Raw genomic sequence first — 16,406 nt, forward strand, 5'->3', positions numbered from 1 at the left:
ACCTTGTCCATGTTGTCTGGAATATGCTGTTACTTCTCAAATCTGTGCTCACCTTAGCCTCAACAGATAGTTTGAAGAAATTTTTATCCAAGCAGCTGTAATACAATTTATGGCTTGACATGTTGTTACTCCACATTATCAAATCAGGCTTAATATCACCAGCATATGTTGTGATTTTTTTTTTTGCTAATCGGCAGCAGTACATTGCAATACATGATAATAAAAACTGTGAATTACAGTAAGAAGTTGGACTGGACCCAATCAGTGAATGGGAGCATGAGAAAAGAGCTACGTTTTTACTTAATTTCGCACTCAGGATTAAAAAGGCAGTGCTTTGTGACAGCTTTCAGAGTTAGACTGCACTCAATCATGAGAAAGGATGAATAAAAATAAGGCAGGGGCAAGCGGAGTGGCTATTGTGTGAGTGGGCTAGTGTTGGAGAGGCTTTGGCTCATTAGGCATCGGCAAGATCAGGCTTAGGCAAGGTAAGCATCTGGTAAGTTTCTTTTTCTTCTTTATTTGTCATTCCTCATCTGTTAGGGCACAGTTAGTGCAATGAGAATGGCTCCATGGCTATTGTTTTGTTCTGTGTGTGAGATGTGGGAATCCCAGATTACACTGAGCTACAACTCCTCAGAGAAGGTGTTAAGAACCTGGAGCTGCAGCTCAATCACCTTCAGCTTACACAGGAGACTGAAGGGAAATGGGAAGCCAGTGTGGAGTATCCTGTGGCTGTTCCCCTCAATCGTAAGTATCACTTTGGTTACAGTTGAAGGAGACGGCCTACTGGGGAAGGGGAGCCACAGTAATCGAGTCTCTAGCACGGAGTCTGGTGCTATACCTCAGAAGAGAAGAGAGGTGAATAGGACTGCAGCGATGATAGGAGATTTCATAGCTAGAGGAATAGAGACACCCGGATGGTATGTTGCCTCCCGGGTTCCAGGGTCAGGGAAGTTTCAGATCAGGTCCACAGCATTCTAAAGAGGGAGGGTGAGTAGCCAGAATTTTTGGTACATATTGTCACCAATGACGTAGGTAGACATGGTGAAGAGGTTCTGAAGAGAGATTTTAGTAAGGTAGAAAGTTCAAAAGCAAGACCTCCAGGGTAGTAATCTCTGGATTGCTGCCCATACCACATGCCTCTGAGAGTAAGAATAGGATGATTTGGAAGATGAATGCATGGCTGAGGTACTGGTACATGGGGCAGTGTTGCAGATTTCTGGATCATTGCGATTTGGTAACATCATCATTTGATAAGGTCCCACATAGGAGATTGGTGGGTAAAATCAGAGCTCATGGCATTGGGGGGAAGATATTGACATGGATAGAAAACTGGTTGGCAGATAGAAAGCAAAGGGTAATAGTGAATGGGTGTTTCTTGGAATGGCAGGTGGTGACTAGCGGGGTGCCACAGGGCTCGGTATTGGGACCACAGCTGTTTACGATTTACAGCAACGATTTAGATGAAGGCATTGAGAATAACATCAGCAAGTTTGCTGATGATTCTAAACTGGGTGGCAGTGTGACATGTGATGAGGATTTAGGAGAATTCAGGGTGACTTGGATAGGCTGGGTGAGTGGGCAGATACTTGGCAGATGACGTTTAATGTGAATAAGTGTGAGGTTATCCATTTTGGGAGTAAGAACAGGAAGGCAGATTATTATCTGAACGGTGTAGTGTTAGGTAAGGGAGATATACAAAGAGATCTAGGAGTCCTTGTTCATCAGTTACTGAAGGTGAATGAGCAAGTGCAGCAGGCAGTGAAGAAGGCTAATGGAATGTTGGCCTTTATTACAAAGGGAATTGAGTACAAGAGCAAGGAAATCCTTTTGCATTTGTGCAGGGCCCTGGTGAGACCACACCTGGAGTATTGCGTACAGTTTTGGTCTCCAGGGTTAAGGAAGGACATCCTGGCTGTAGAGGAAGTGCAGCGTAGATTCACAAGGTTAATTCCTAGGATGTCCAGACTGTCTTACGCAGAGAGGTTAGAGAGACTGGGCTTGTACACGTTGGAATTAAGGAGATTGAGAGGGGATCTGATTGCAACATATAAGATTATTCAGGGATTGGACAAGATCGAGGCAGGAAATATGTTCCAGATGCTGGGAGAGTCCAGTACCAGAGGGCATGGTTTGAGAATAAGGGGTAGGTCATTTAGGACAGAGTTAAGGAAAAACTTCTTCTCCCAGAGAGTTGTGGGGGTCTGGAATGCACTGCCTCGGAAGGCAGTGGAGGCCAATTCTCTGGATGCTTTCAAGAAGGAGCTAGATAGGTATCTTATGGATAGGGGAATCAAGGGATATGGGGACAAGGCAGGAACCGGGTATTGATAGTAGATGATCAGCCATGATCTCAGAATGGCGGTGCAGGCTCGAAGGGCTGAATGGTCTACTTCTGCACCTATTGTCTATTGTCTATTATCTCTTCTGGGTGAGGTATGACCTGTACAAAAGGGACAGGTTGCACCTGAACCCAAGGGGAACCAATATCCTTGTGGGCAGCTTTGCTAGAGCTGTTCGAGAAGGTTTAAACTAATTTGGCAGGGTATGGGAACCATACTGAAAGGGTTGAGGAAGGGGTAGTTGGTTTACAATCAGACAGTGGCTAGTGAGTCTGCGAATAAGGAGAGGCTGATGATAAGGCAAAATTGCAGTCAACGGGATAAGTTGCAATGTAAAAGGGAGACAGAATCAAAAAATTGTGATGAATGCAGGACTGAAGGTGTTATATTTGAATGCACGCAGTGTAGAAAATAAGGTAGATGATCTTGTTGCACAGTTACAGATTGCTTTGATGTTGAGGGCATCACTGAATTGTGGCTGAAAGAAGATTATAGCTGGGAGCTTAATGTCCAGGAATATACATTGTATCAAAAATTCAGGCAGGTAGGCAGAGGGGATGGAGTAGCTCTGCTGGTAAAAAATGAAATCTTAGAAAGAGGTGACATAGGATTGGAAGGTGTAGAATTATGTGTTGAGCTAGGAAACTGCAAGGGTAAAAAGACCCTGATGGGAGTTATACTTAGACCTCCAAGCAGTAGCAAAGATGTGGTTTACTGGAGATAGAAAGTGCATGTCAAAAGGGCAATGTTACGATAAACACGGGGGATTTCAATATGCAGGTACATTGGGAAAATTATGTTGGTGCTGGATCCCAAGAGGGGGAATGTGTAGAATGCCTACGAGCTGGCTTTTTAGAGCAGCTCATGGTAAAGCCCACTCATGATCAGCTATTCTCTATGGGATGTGTGCAACAAACCTGGAATTGATTAAAGAGCTGAAGGTAAAGGAACACTTAGGAGACAGTGATCATATTATGATATATTTATCCTGCAATTTGAGAAGGAAAAACCAAGGTCAGATGTATCAGTATTACAGTGGAGTAAAGGGAATTACAGAGGCACGAGTAAGGAGCTGGATAAAATTGATTGGACGGGAACATTAGCAGGGATGACAGTGGAGTAGCAATGGGTAGAGTTTCTGGGAGCAATTCAGGAGGTGCTGGACAGACACATCCCGAAGAAGAAGTACTATAAAGATAGGATGACGCAACCGTGGCTGACATGAGAAGTCAAAGTCAGCATAAAGGCCAAAGAAAGAGCAATAATTAGTGGGAATTCAGAGGATTGGGAAACTTCCAGAAACCAACAGAAGGCAACTAAAAAAGTCATAAAGAAGGAAAAGATGGAATATGAAGATAAGCTAGCCAATAATATTAAAGAGGATATTAAAAGTGTTTTCAGATATATAAAGTGTAAAAGAGAGATGAGAGTAGATACCGTACCACTGGAAATAATGCTGGAGAGCTAGTAATGGGGGACAAAGAAATGACAGACAAACTGAATAAATATTTTGCATCATTGTTCACTATAGAAGACACTAGCAGTATGGTGGAAGTTCAAGAGTCAGGGAGCAGAAGTGAGTGAAATTGCCATTATTAGAGGGAAGGTATCTGAGAAACTGAAAGGTATGAGATGGTCTACATGCCAGGGTTCTGAAGGAGGTAACTGAAGAGATAGGGGAGGCATTAGTAATGATCTGTCAAGGATCAATGGATTCTGGTATGGTTCTGGACTGGAAAATTGCAATGTCATTCCACTGTTTGAGAAGGGAGAGAGACAGAAGAAAGGAAACTATAGGCCAGTTCATCTTACCTCAGTGGTTGTGAAGATGTTGAGGTTGATTGTTAAGGATGTGGTTTCGGTGTCCTTGGAGTCATATGATAAAATAGTTCAAAGTCAACACGGTTTCCTTAAAGTAAAATCTTGTATGACAAATCTGTTGGAATTCTGTGAAGAAATAACAAGCAGAATAAACAAAGAAGAATCGGTCGATGTTTACTTGGAATTTCAGAAAGCCTTTCAGATGTCACATGAAGCTGCTTAACAAGATAAGAGCTCGTGGTATTAAAAGAAAGATACTAGCATGGATAAAGCAATGGCTGATTGGCAGATGGCAAAGGGTGAGAATAAAGGGAGCCTTTTCTGGTTGGCTGCCTGTGACCAGTGATGTTCCATAGGGGTCTGTGTTGGGACCGCTTATTTTTGCATTATATGTCAATGATTTGGATGAAGGACTTGATGGCCTTGTGGCCAGATTTGCGGATGATACGAAGATGTGGAGGGACAGTAGTGTTGAGGAAGGAGAGAAGCTACCAAAGAACTTAAACAGATTAAAAGAATGGGCAAAGAAGTGGCAAAGGGAATACAGTGTTGGGAAGTAAATGGTCATGTACTTCGGTAGAAGAAATAAAAGCATAGACTGTTTTATAAATGGAGAGAAAATTTTTAAAACTTTGAGGTGCAAAGGGACTTGGGAGTCCTTGTATAGTTTTCCCTAAAGGTTAATTTGCAGGTTGAGCCAGTAATGCGGAAGTCAAAGGCAATGTTAGAGTAGTAGAATATAAAAGCAAGTATGTAATTTAAGGCTCTATAAGGCTCCGACGCGGCCTCATTTGGAGTATTGTGAGCAGTTTTGCAAATGCTAATATTGGAGAAGTTAAAAGGAGGTTCACAAACATGATTCCAGGATTGAAAGACTGTGAGTCTTTGATATCTCTGGAATTTGGAAGAATGAGGGAGGCTCTGTGAATATTGAAAGGCCTCGATAGAGTAGGTTTGGAGAGGATGTTTCCTATGCTGGGAGAGTCTAAGACCAGAGGACACAGCCGCAGAACAGAGGGATGCCCATTTAGAACAGAGAAGAGGAGGAATCTCTTTAGCAAGAGAGTAGTGAATTTGTGGAATTCATTGCTATAGACAGCTGCAGAAGCCAGGTCATTGGGTATATGTAAGGCAGAGGTTGATTCATGATTAGTCAGGGCATTAAGGGTTGCAGGGAGAAGGCAGGAGATTGGGGCTGGGAGAGAAATAGATCAATCATGATGAGATGCAGATCAGTCTTGATGTACCAGATGGCCTAATTCTACTCCTATATCTTGCATCTTATTGTCTAAATATATAAAAGTTAAATAAGTAATGCAAAAAAGTAGTGAGGTAGTGTTCATGGATTCAATGTCCATTCAGAAATCTGATGGCAGAGGGGAAGAAGCAGTTCATGAATCATTGAGCATGTGCCTGCAAGCTCCTTTACCTCCTCCCTGATGGTAGCAATGAGAAGAGGGCATGCTTTGGGTGATGGAGGTCCTTCATGATGGCTCTGTAGTGAGAGTCCTTGACAAGGAAGGTTTGAACCCAAATGCTGGAGTATCAGAAGCAAGGGCCAAACCATGGTTCAATCTGGATTGAGAACTGAGCACAAACAATCACTAGTTGGGCTTACAATTGAGCACTGAACCTCAATTCAGATGCTCTTTCAATACACAATTCTTGGCGCCCAAAATATGATTTCCAATTACGGAATTGTTCTAACCCCTTAAAGGGACTGCACCAGGTTTCCATAGTCCAGAGACTTAGAGTGTCAAAATCCCAGAAGCTTGCATGGTGTGGAGCATTTCATAACAAGACCCCCTCCCTGATGGCCCTGGCTGCTTGGAGAGGTGGTGATGGCAGTTGTGGATGAGAGCAGGATTCAAGATTTCTCTTTCAGGCACCCAGCTCCTCTCCTCAAAGCTGCAAGGTGTAGGCCATCAGCCTTACTTTCCTCAGGACTTTGAAGGGTCCAATGAATTTGGGCACCAACTTTTTAGATTCCACCAGGAGAAGCAAATCATGAATTGACAGCTGGACCTGTTGACCAGGCTGTAAAGTGGGTCCCTTTCTTCTCCTTTGGTTTGCCTTGGTCTCTGATTTCCAGGTTGAGGTCAGCAAAATCTCTCTTACCCTAATCCATTTTTGGTTGCAGTGCTGGATGAGATCTTCAGTTACAGGGACCTCAACCTCAGCCTCCTGTTCCAGAAAGAGAGTTGGAGGATATCCAAACTGGCACTTAATTGGTGACATCCCATGTACCAAATCCTGTAATAAGTTGTGGGTGACCTCTGCCCACATTTAATGGTCACACACTCATCAGATCTTTGTAAGAACGTACCATCTTAAGGTGTGTTCTAAATCTTGGTTTATTCCGTCTGGCCATTGGACTGTGTGTGAAACACAGAGGAAAGGCTTTCTGTTGCCCCATCAGCTTACAGAATGCCCTGCAGAAATGTGATGCGAATTGTGGACCATGATCCGAGACAATATCCTGAAGATCTGGTACAAGGCAATTTCGGCCATCTCTGCCGCAGATGGTAGCTTCCCCAAGGCAATGAACTTGCAGGTTTTCAAAAACTGGTCAACAATTACCATGATGACCATCTTCCCCTTGGATGTTGAAAGACCCATGACAGAGTCTAGGGAGACATGTGCCAATGGTCTTTCTGGAACAGGTAGTGGTTGGAGGAGTTCTTGAGGTCAATTACAGGCTCTTTGTTCCTGGCACACACCTTGCATGTCTGCTTGTACTGCCAAACTTCCTTCGTCATTCAGAGCCACCAATAATTCCTCTTGATAAACTCGAGCATCCTGGCAATCTCTGGGTGAGTGGTCATTCTCGATGATTGTCCTCATTGGAGTACCTGGAACCAGAGAGACCTTGGGACAAACAACTGACCCAGAGGACTCTTCCTAGGAATCTCCCTTGTGCTTGGGCTTTGTGAACAAGAGTCTTGATTCTCCAATGAATTGGCGCTACCACCCTGGCTTGGGACAAAATTGTGGTAGGCTGCTCTCCTCCTTCTGGTTTATCACACTGATGGGACAAGGCATCTAGATTCTGGTTCTTTGACCAGGTCAGGATGAAATCAAAGTGGTTAAGGAACAAAGACCACCTGGCCTGTCTGGAATTCAGCCTGTCAGCTTCCTGAATATGAGCCAGGTTCTTCTGGTCAGTCCAAACGATAGAAGGGTTCTTGGCCCCTTCTGGCCAGTAACACAATTCCTCCAAAGCTAACTTAACTGCAAGGAGCTCCTGATTCCCGATTTCATAGTTTCTATCTGCTGGGGATAGCCGCCTAAAGACGAATGCACACGGGTGCAGTTTACTGTCTGAAGGTGACTGTTGTGACAACACTGCACATACGCCTGATGTCTCAGGTGTCCACCTCCACAATGAAGGGAAGGTCCGGATTAGGAGAGACCAAGATGGGAGCTGTTGTGAACCATTGTTTAAGCTCTGCAAAAACAGCCTTCTCTTCAGCAGTCCAGACAAAAGGGCCTGTGGATCTCTTTGTTAGCGCCATCAGCAGAGCTGCCCCTGAGCTGAAGTTCATGATGAACTTCTGGTAGAAGTTTGCAAATGCCAGGAATTGTTGGACTTGTTTGAAACTGGATGATGGTGGTCAGCCTGGGTGTTGGTAGGGTCCACCTTGAGATTGCCGTTGGAGATGATGAACCTCAAGAATGGAATAGTCATCAAGTGAAATTCAGACTTCTCCAACTTGACATAAAGTCTATGGTCTAGAAGCCTCTTTAAAATGTCCCTGACCTGAACGACATGCTCCTCCATGGACTTCGAGAAGATTAGGATATTTTCCAAGTAGATGAAGGCATACTTATGGAAAGTATCCTGGAGCACGTTGTTTATAAAGGCCTGGTCAATGGCTGGAGTATTAGTAAGGTCAAAGGGCACAGCCAGGTACTCGTGCCCTGTCGTTATTTTGAATGCAGTCTTCCACTCATCACCTTCCCTTATATGGACCAGATTGTATGCACTTCGTAGGTCTAGTTTTATGAAAACTCTCGCTCCTTGAAGCATCCCAAAGGCCATATTCGTGAGTGGAAGGGATTAACAATTCTTGGCCATTATGTGGTTTAATCCCCTATAGTCAATTCATTGCCACAGGCTCCCATCTTTCTTTTATATGATGAAAAAGTCTGCACCAGCAGGTGAGGTGAGGGCTAAGTGAAGCCCATGGCAAGAGCCTCCTTTATATACTCTTCTATTGCACTTCTCTCTGGGCTTGAAAGCAATCAACTCCACAGGGGACTAGTACCGGGTAGCTGGTTTATAGCACAATCGTAGGGTCAGTGTGGTGGAAGAGTCAAGGCCTCTGCCTTGCTGAAGACCTCCTCCAAGTCATTGTAGATGGAAAGGATTTCAACTGGTTTGGGTGTTGCTGTCTCCTCCAGACCTTCCTTTGAGGATGACTCCTGAGGCTTTTTACGTGGCAGGGGTGATTCAACAGACCTCAGAGTCCCCTAGGCTCACAAAACTCATTCGTAGAAACAGTGGCCAACTCAGAGTAAAAATCCCCATCTGTGTCCTCAGGCAATGGCAGCAAGACATTACAGATGGTCTTTGCAGCTCAGGAATAGGCTTCAAGGATCTGTGTAAAGGAGTCTTTCCCTTCTTCAAGACCTGGTGGATGGTTTCCTTAAGCTTAGTTGCAAGTTTTCCAGATGCTCGGGCTTGGTCCTTTCCTGAATCAGAGATTCCCTCTCTCTAGTTCCTTGGCAGACCCGATTAGTCAGTGTTGGGACTTGCACTGTCCTGTTTGCCAGAACTGGCTTGTCCATCCTTGAGTGCAGGACTAGGTCTCCAGGAGGTCTCAGATTACCTCGCATTGAAGGCTGCCCCCTTATTGGTTGTTGGTCACAGGAGAGTCTAAGTGTCAGAACACCATGCTGCAAACAAACCTTACAATGAATGGAGCAAGCAATGGTTCTCACCTTCCTCCAGTCCACAGTTGGGTTATGCTGGGACAGCCAAGGGTATCTGAGGATCAGAGGTATGAGTGAAGAGTCAATAATGTAGAAACTAATGTCTTCACTTGACCCCTATCCTCACCTGCAAAACCATGGTCTGTTGCTGGATCTGCCCGAACCTGGCGGACGGGCATGGACTGGCTCAACTCTCACAGCAGTATATCAAACTGATGGGCGGTTCCTAAATCCAGAAAACCACCCACTGCCCAGAGTCCACAAAAACCTTCACCTGCCTCAAGTTCTTACCCCAGGTGAACTCCTCCTGCAGCATGAAACTAGAATCCATGGGACTGGGTGTAGTGGCTCCTACTGTCACAGTCCTCCCAACACTGGATGGTCTTAGCAGCTTTCCAGGTGGCTGTAGCTTCAGCCGTTCAACCTGCAGGTGACGTTGTTTCAGCAGGTGACGTTGTAATAGCAGCAACCTTGATTTCAACGCCAGGACCTCTCATCGGTTGAGAGCCTCGTGTAATTGATTTGCATGGGCTGACAGAGTCCTGAGCAAGAGACAAGCTGGTCATGGTCCGAGGTTGGGACTGGAACTGTGATGCATTGAAAATGAGCTCGGACTGGCTCTCTTCAACATCCCTAAGTTGTCCCACTCTCGCTTTACCAGGCAATTATCAAGACAAATGGGCCGGTCAACCAGAACTTCTTAAGTTCTCTGCTGGCTTTCCCAAGGCAAGGACATTCTTCAGTTCATTTCAGAGTTCACGGAGTAGCAAAGGCCACCCTGTTCCAGTCACTCTCTTGAGCCAAGGTCTGAAATTCTATCACGTAGTTGGCCACTGACCATCTGCCCTGTCATATCTTCATCAGGTGGCCTGAGGCTCTGCTAGCTCCGGCGGGGTGGTGGAAACCCTTCCGCGTGGTGGCCATGAATTCCTCTGAATTCAAACAAATCTCTGACCTATGTTCCCAATGCACAGTGGCCCAGGCCAGGGCTCTTCCAATCAGATAATGAAGGCCTCCTTTTCACACTCTGAAAGAAACCAGGATGGCTGGAGTTCTTTACTAATGAACATTGAACTAATGAACTAATCTATCTGGAAATCTTATCACTGTGGCTGACCACAGCAGATGAAAGACTCTGATACCCCACTGGGTCCATACTGGCTCAATCGTACTGTGATGAAAGTCCTTGACTACAGTATCAAACTGGATCGAAAACTGAGCACAAAGCAAATGCTAGATGGTATCACTAGTAGGGCTTAAGATTGAGTACTGAACCTCATTTTAGATGCTCTTTAAGTACTCAGTTCACTGCACCCAAAACATGATTGCCAATTAGCGGGACCGTCCTGAACCCTTAAAGGGGCTGCACCAACTATCCATACTCCAGAGAGTTAGAGCATCTAAATTCCAGAAGCTGGCGTGGCCAGGAGTGCTTCGTAACATGCTCCCACCTTTTTGAGGCATTGCTCCTTGAAGATGTCCTGGATGTTGGGAAGGCTAGTGCCCTTGATGGAGCTGACTGAGTTTACAACTTTCTGCAGTTTATTTCAATCCTGCCCCTTCTCCCCATTCGAGATGGTGATGTAGCCAGTTAGAATGCTCTTCACAGTAAGTACATCAGTAGAAATTTGCAAGTGTCTTTGGTAATACATCAAATCTCCTCAAACTTCTAATGAAATACAGCCGCTGTTGTGCCTTCTTTGAAACCTCATTGATTTGCTGTACTCAGGATAGATCCTCAGAGATGTTGACACCCAGGAACTTGAAATTGCTCACCCTTTCACTTCTGATCCCTTTATGAAGACCGTTGCATGTTTCCCTCGTCTTACCCTTTCTCAAGTCCACAATCAATTCTTTGGTTGTACTGACATAGAGTATGAGGTTGCTGTGACTCCACTCAACTAGCTGACATATCTTGCTCCAGTACACCTTTTCATCACCATATGAAATTCTGCCAATAATTGTGTCATCAGCAAATTTAGAGATGACATTTGAGCTGTGCCTAGCCTCAGTCATGGGTATAGCAGTGGATTAAGCACACATCCTTGAGGATTATCAGTGAGGTGGAGATGTTATTTCCCATCTGCACAGACTGTGGTCTTCTGGTGGGAAAGTCGAGGATCCAGTTGTAGAGCTAGGTACAGCTTGAGGTTTTGGAGCTTTTTGATTATTCTGAGTGCATTTTGTTCTACTATTGCAGCTCCACTGTTATCCATAGTGGGCTGGCTCTTGCATGGTTCTGATCCTGCTCAGCTAAATATTTTCATGGTTTCTTTGGGAAAGCACTTTATCCCAACTGCACCACTTCCTTCTAATAATACTTCAAGGATCAGCCATAACTTCTTATAATTAAACTTCAGAAAGGTAATCGCCATCAATTTGATCTTCCACCAGAATTCTGAGACTGCTCTCTTCTCTGGTCGCTGTATTTTCTGAAGTAGAGTGTCATGGCCTCAGCATCACCGTTGTTGGTTCCTGAGTTGTTTTGATCCAGTGGTTCTTCAGGAGTCAAGAATGAGGTAGAAAACTTTGTGGTTATAGCTGTTTTATTAGGTTCTCATAACAAAGACTATAACCATAACCAACTATTTTAACGTAAAGAAGGGGAAGAACAAAGAAAGAAGAAAGAAAAGCTGAGAACAAAGAAGTCATGGTTGTCTTATACTAGCTAGACATTCCATGATAAGAAGTACCCATGAATTAGTTGGGCTACTTCTACACTCTAATCCAACACTATTAACCCCAGGGTCACCCCAAATCTTTCTGATCAAAACGGTCATTTGACTTCCATCACCTATGTCTAACTATGCCTCAGTCCATCTGCAAGTGAATTCCTCATCCAGTTATCACTTCTGTGCCCGATAACTTCAATTGCTGACAACATCCAATGCACCTGTACCCAGCTGCAGATATCAGATCATTTTTCTTCAGAAAACATCTGGCCCAGATGGAATCCCCAACCATGTCCTTTTCAATCCCAGTCTCAAATTACCTTAACCCACTGTAATTAGCCTACCACTGAAACAGGTCCACAGTAGATGCCAATTCCCCAGCTCTACACATTTCTCTGGAGCATCTGGATAGTAAAGATCCAACTATTTGTTGACTACAGCTATGCTCTCTATACCATAATTCTAAGCAAACCCACCTGCAAACTCCTAGAACTGGGACTCAATGCCTCCCTTTGCAACTGCATTCTTGACTTCCTGACTAACAGACTGCAATCAGTAAGGTTAGGTAGCACCTCCACCACAAATGTATTCAGCCCTATTGGTCCACAAGGATGCATCCTCAGCACCCCACTTTACTCCCTATATACTCACGACTCTGTATACACTTGCAGATGACACCACCATTGTGAACCAAATTCTGAATAATGATGAGTCAGAGTACAGGAAGGAGACAGAGTGCCTAATGGTGTGGGGTTAAGGGGAGAAATAAGCAATAATGCTAAAATGGCATTGGTGTTCTGAGTGACAGCTCAGATATGTGGTCCAAGTTCAGCTTGGCTGTAGATGGTCTGGTTTAGTCACAGGTAGTTGCCATGGAGAGATATGGTGTCAGTGTCTGGGGAACAAAGACTTCCTTGGCTGCACACTCAGGAGCTCCTTCTAAATCTCTTCATCCCTCCCACACCCTCTTAGATAGTATTTTGTTGGAGTGATCATCAATTCATTTCGAACATCAGCTGTAATTTGAATGACTTGCCGATGCTACAAATTGTAGGCATGAGAAAAGTTAAGTATCAAGCAATTCCAACTGATTAAGCTGCAGAAAGGTAGATGACACACTGCTATGTGAGAAGCAGTTTTGTACTGCCCTTCACACAGAAGGGAAGAGCATCTTCGGTGAGTTTATTTCTGTGCTGTTGTAGTAACAGACTGACACTGTCACTGTGAAAGTCTCAGGTGAAGTGGCTTTGCATCAAATGATTTAACCATTTGTTTCAGCTGTCTTAATGAAAATGTTACCAGCAGGCAAAAGAATTTTACATAAATATGAAACTGTTCATTGCTAATTTATCTATGTGTAATTTCAAAACAAAATTAAGAAATTTTAATATGCAGTGTTAATTATGCTGAGGCTCCCACATGGCACTTAACCCCACCTCTTTTCAAAGACCTGTTAAGTATTTCTCATTTACACGTTTTTTATTTCTGATTTTTGGCTTTTTCCTTCTGTCTCAGTTTCTTCAGTGAAAATTGGATAATTGGAATTTATGGAAGGTGGGAACTGCCAATAAGGATGATGTACACACTGTCTATAGATACTACAAATGTAGTTAAATGCATTTAAATCATGAGAATTGGGATGGGTGAAGTGAGGAGTATGGCAAACGCACATTAGCAATGGACTGGATATGCAAATTTGAGTGGCAATGAGGCAAGTCAGAATCAGGTTTAGTATCATTGGCATATGTCATGAAATTTGTTTTTACAGCTGCAGTACATTGCAATACATAATAATAAAAACTGTGAATTACAGTAAGTATAATTAAATTAATTAAGTTGTGCAAAAATGTAATGAGGTAGTGTTCATGGGTTCACTGTCCATTCAGAAATCGATTGGCAGAGAGGAGGAAGCTGTTCCTGAATTATTGAGTGTGTGCCTTCAGGCTCCTGTACCTCCTTCTGGATGTTGGCTGGCCAGTGAGAGTGTTGGAGTCAATGACAAAGATACAAAGTTATTTTGATCTGAATAAAATGTGTTGACATTGGTGTCCTGATTCATATCTGCTTTGGTAACCCTATTCTTCCTCCATATATTCTGCCTAACTTTCTGACGCTTTCCAGAATTTTCTGTGGTCATTTCAGATTTCTAGCATTTGCAGATTTTTTGCTTTTCTGTATCATAATGTTCATATGAGGTCATGACTTTGTTCAGACAAGCTAAATAGAGGATGCTGGTTGTGCCGGTTCAAGGACCTGACTGATCAGATTTAAAATCATTCACAGGTGTGAGGAAATAGCGTCTTGGCTCAATGAATCGCTGTGATCTGGAAATCATTGTGTATAAAAACAGAAGTAGGCTCAATCAGGCCTTTCATAAAGAAATGGTGCAGGTACTTGGGGGGGGGGAAGGTTAACACAGAACTCTGAAGAAACGTCAAGAAAGTGAGATTGAAAAGATTACACGACTTGGAGCTGGTACATACTTGATGGGCCAAGTGGCTTTATGAATCTGTTTTTATCATATCCCCTCTAAGGAGTGATGCCTGCAACTCTGCATTTAACCAAGGGGCAATATATAATGAGGGGAAATTGATTATACCTTGGGAGGCTGGAAATCTTCCATCAGAAGCTAGAATAGGAACAGTAAGTAGCAGTGGGAATTGCAGGAAAGAAAGGACTTTAGATGGAGCAATGAACAGGAGCAGAAGGAATCGGGTAGAGAGTGGGGTGAAAACAAAACAAAAACTGAAATTTTAAATAAAAGCTGAAAATGCAAATTCTTCGCTAGTCAGATATTTTCTTGGAAAGAGAAACAGTTAACTTTTCAAGTCAAAGATTTTTTGACAAGATAATAAAAGATAATCAGCCTGAAATGTTATCCCTTTTTCCATTTCCACAGATGCTGCTCGACTTGCTGTGTATTTCTAGCATTTACTGTTTTTAAATTTGCTGACAATGAGGTGCTTCATCATTTCTGGTGTTGTAGAGAGGTAAAAGGGGAATAAAACACCATGGTCATAGTTGCAGAGCACATTACTGGAGGCTAAGAGTAGCATCTTTACTTTACTTTATTGTCACCAAACAATTGATACTAGAGCGTACAATCATCACAGCGATATTTGATTCTGTGCTTTGCTCTCCCTGAAGTACAAATCCAAGAAAGTATAATAAAAATTTAAATTATAAATCATAATTAGAAAATAGAAAAGGGAAAGTAAGGTAGTGCAAGTCAGGTCCGGATATTTGGAAGGCACGGCCTAGATCCAGGTCAGGATCCGTTCAGCAGTCTTAGCATAGTTGGAAAGAAGCTGTTCACAAATCTGGCCATATGAATCTTCAAGCTCCTGAACCTTATCCCGGAAGGAAGAGGGACAAGAAGTGTGTTGGCTGGGTGGGTCGTGTCCTTGATTATCCTGGCAGCACTGCTCCGACAGCTTGATGGTGTATGTTGGACAACCTGGAGCATGGGAATAACAGTGTTATGATACAACTTCAGGAATTTTGATGCTCTTAACTCTCTGAAGTATGGATAGTTAGTGTGGCTTCTTTACGGATTCAGGACCATCCCACTGATTGGCTACTGTGTTTTAGTGCCAGGATTTCAGTACTCAAGGAACACCTAAATGGAGGGTCAGTGCTCAGTTGGATTATTGCTAGCATTTTGTTTTAGTTTAGCATCTTGTTTTACTCAGTTCTGGTCTCAGTCTCATATCATGCCTCAATCCTAGTCTCAGATTCTTTAGCACTTGGGTTCTAACCATCCTCATCTAGGTCTCTCATCACATTCGGGTGTGGATGAAATTCCACCAGAGGTGAAGACAAGATCAGAGGGCAAGGGAAGTTAGACATACCTTGTTGGTAGAAGTGGATGTAAAGAGGATAGCTCTTTCAGGTATCAGAGTACTGCAAACAATTCTCATCATTCCCAATCAAACACATGCACAACAGTGACTTCTATATTTTGTTTTTAATTTTCAGGAGGTGACTTTAATACTAGGCATAGCAGGCCAAGGGTGAAATTGATGGCCTGTAGCAGGGTACCAGAGAACAGAACATTGATGTAGTGGAGCCTGGACAAGCTCATCTTTGCAGCTCGTTGAATTTGTCACTGAACTGGCCAATTCTTACACAGTACCAACTTTTCTCCTGTTGGAGGACTTGGCCAAGCTTGCCACGCAATGAAGAAGAGCACCAGTGTCCTGGCAGTGAATGCAGAAGATGTAAGTGTTTCAAATGTTAGTCAATGAATGCTATTACATAAATGGATTCTGGCTGGAGCTGTGCTCTCACAAATGGTTCTATATTTAAAAACAGATTTTTTCCATTCACATTTTCTTCTTCCTCACCAGGGGACAGTGCTATCTTCACCTATTGTAAGTAAGGAGGGGAAAACTACATTTCCCTAGACTGCTTTCTACAGGTGGGATGAAAGGTGGAGATATGTCAGTCTTCAAAGTTGCTGCTGTTGGGAATATTAGGGAGGGAAAAAAACTCAAAAACATCTATAGATGTACAATGGAGAGCATTCTGACGGGCTGCATCACTGTCTGGTATGGGGGAGTGGGTGGCTACTGCACAGGACCAAAAGATCCTGCAGAGGATTGTAGATTTAGTCAGCTCCATCTTAGGTACTAGC

General features: G+C 43.5%; 1 protein-coding gene across 2 annotated transcripts in view; it reads left to right on the plus strand.

Annotated features, from left to right (window-relative positions):
• The window catches only part of LOC140740224 (3',5'-cyclic-AMP phosphodiesterase 4B-like), a 458,171-nt gene that overhangs the window by 50,536 nt on the left and 391,229 nt on the right, over nt 1-16,406 (plus strand). Inside the window, exon 2 of one of the 2 annotated variants that reach the window (XM_073069300.1) lies at nt 15,749-15,990. The exons of the other annotated variant lie outside the window; for it this stretch is intronic. Within the exon in view, the coding sequence (XP_072925401.1) occupies nt 15,949-15,990 (42 nt within the window). The 5' untranslated portion in view covers nt 15,749-15,948. The remainder of the gene's footprint in view (nt 1-15,748; nt 15,991-16,406) is intronic. 2 annotated transcript variants of the gene reach the window in all.

This window comes from Hemitrygon akajei, chromosome 16, assembly GCF_048418815.1.
Source record: "Hemitrygon akajei chromosome 16, sHemAka1.3, whole genome shotgun sequence".
Classification (NCBI taxonomy): domain Eukaryota; kingdom Metazoa; phylum Chordata; class Chondrichthyes; order Myliobatiformes; family Dasyatidae; genus Hemitrygon; species Hemitrygon akajei.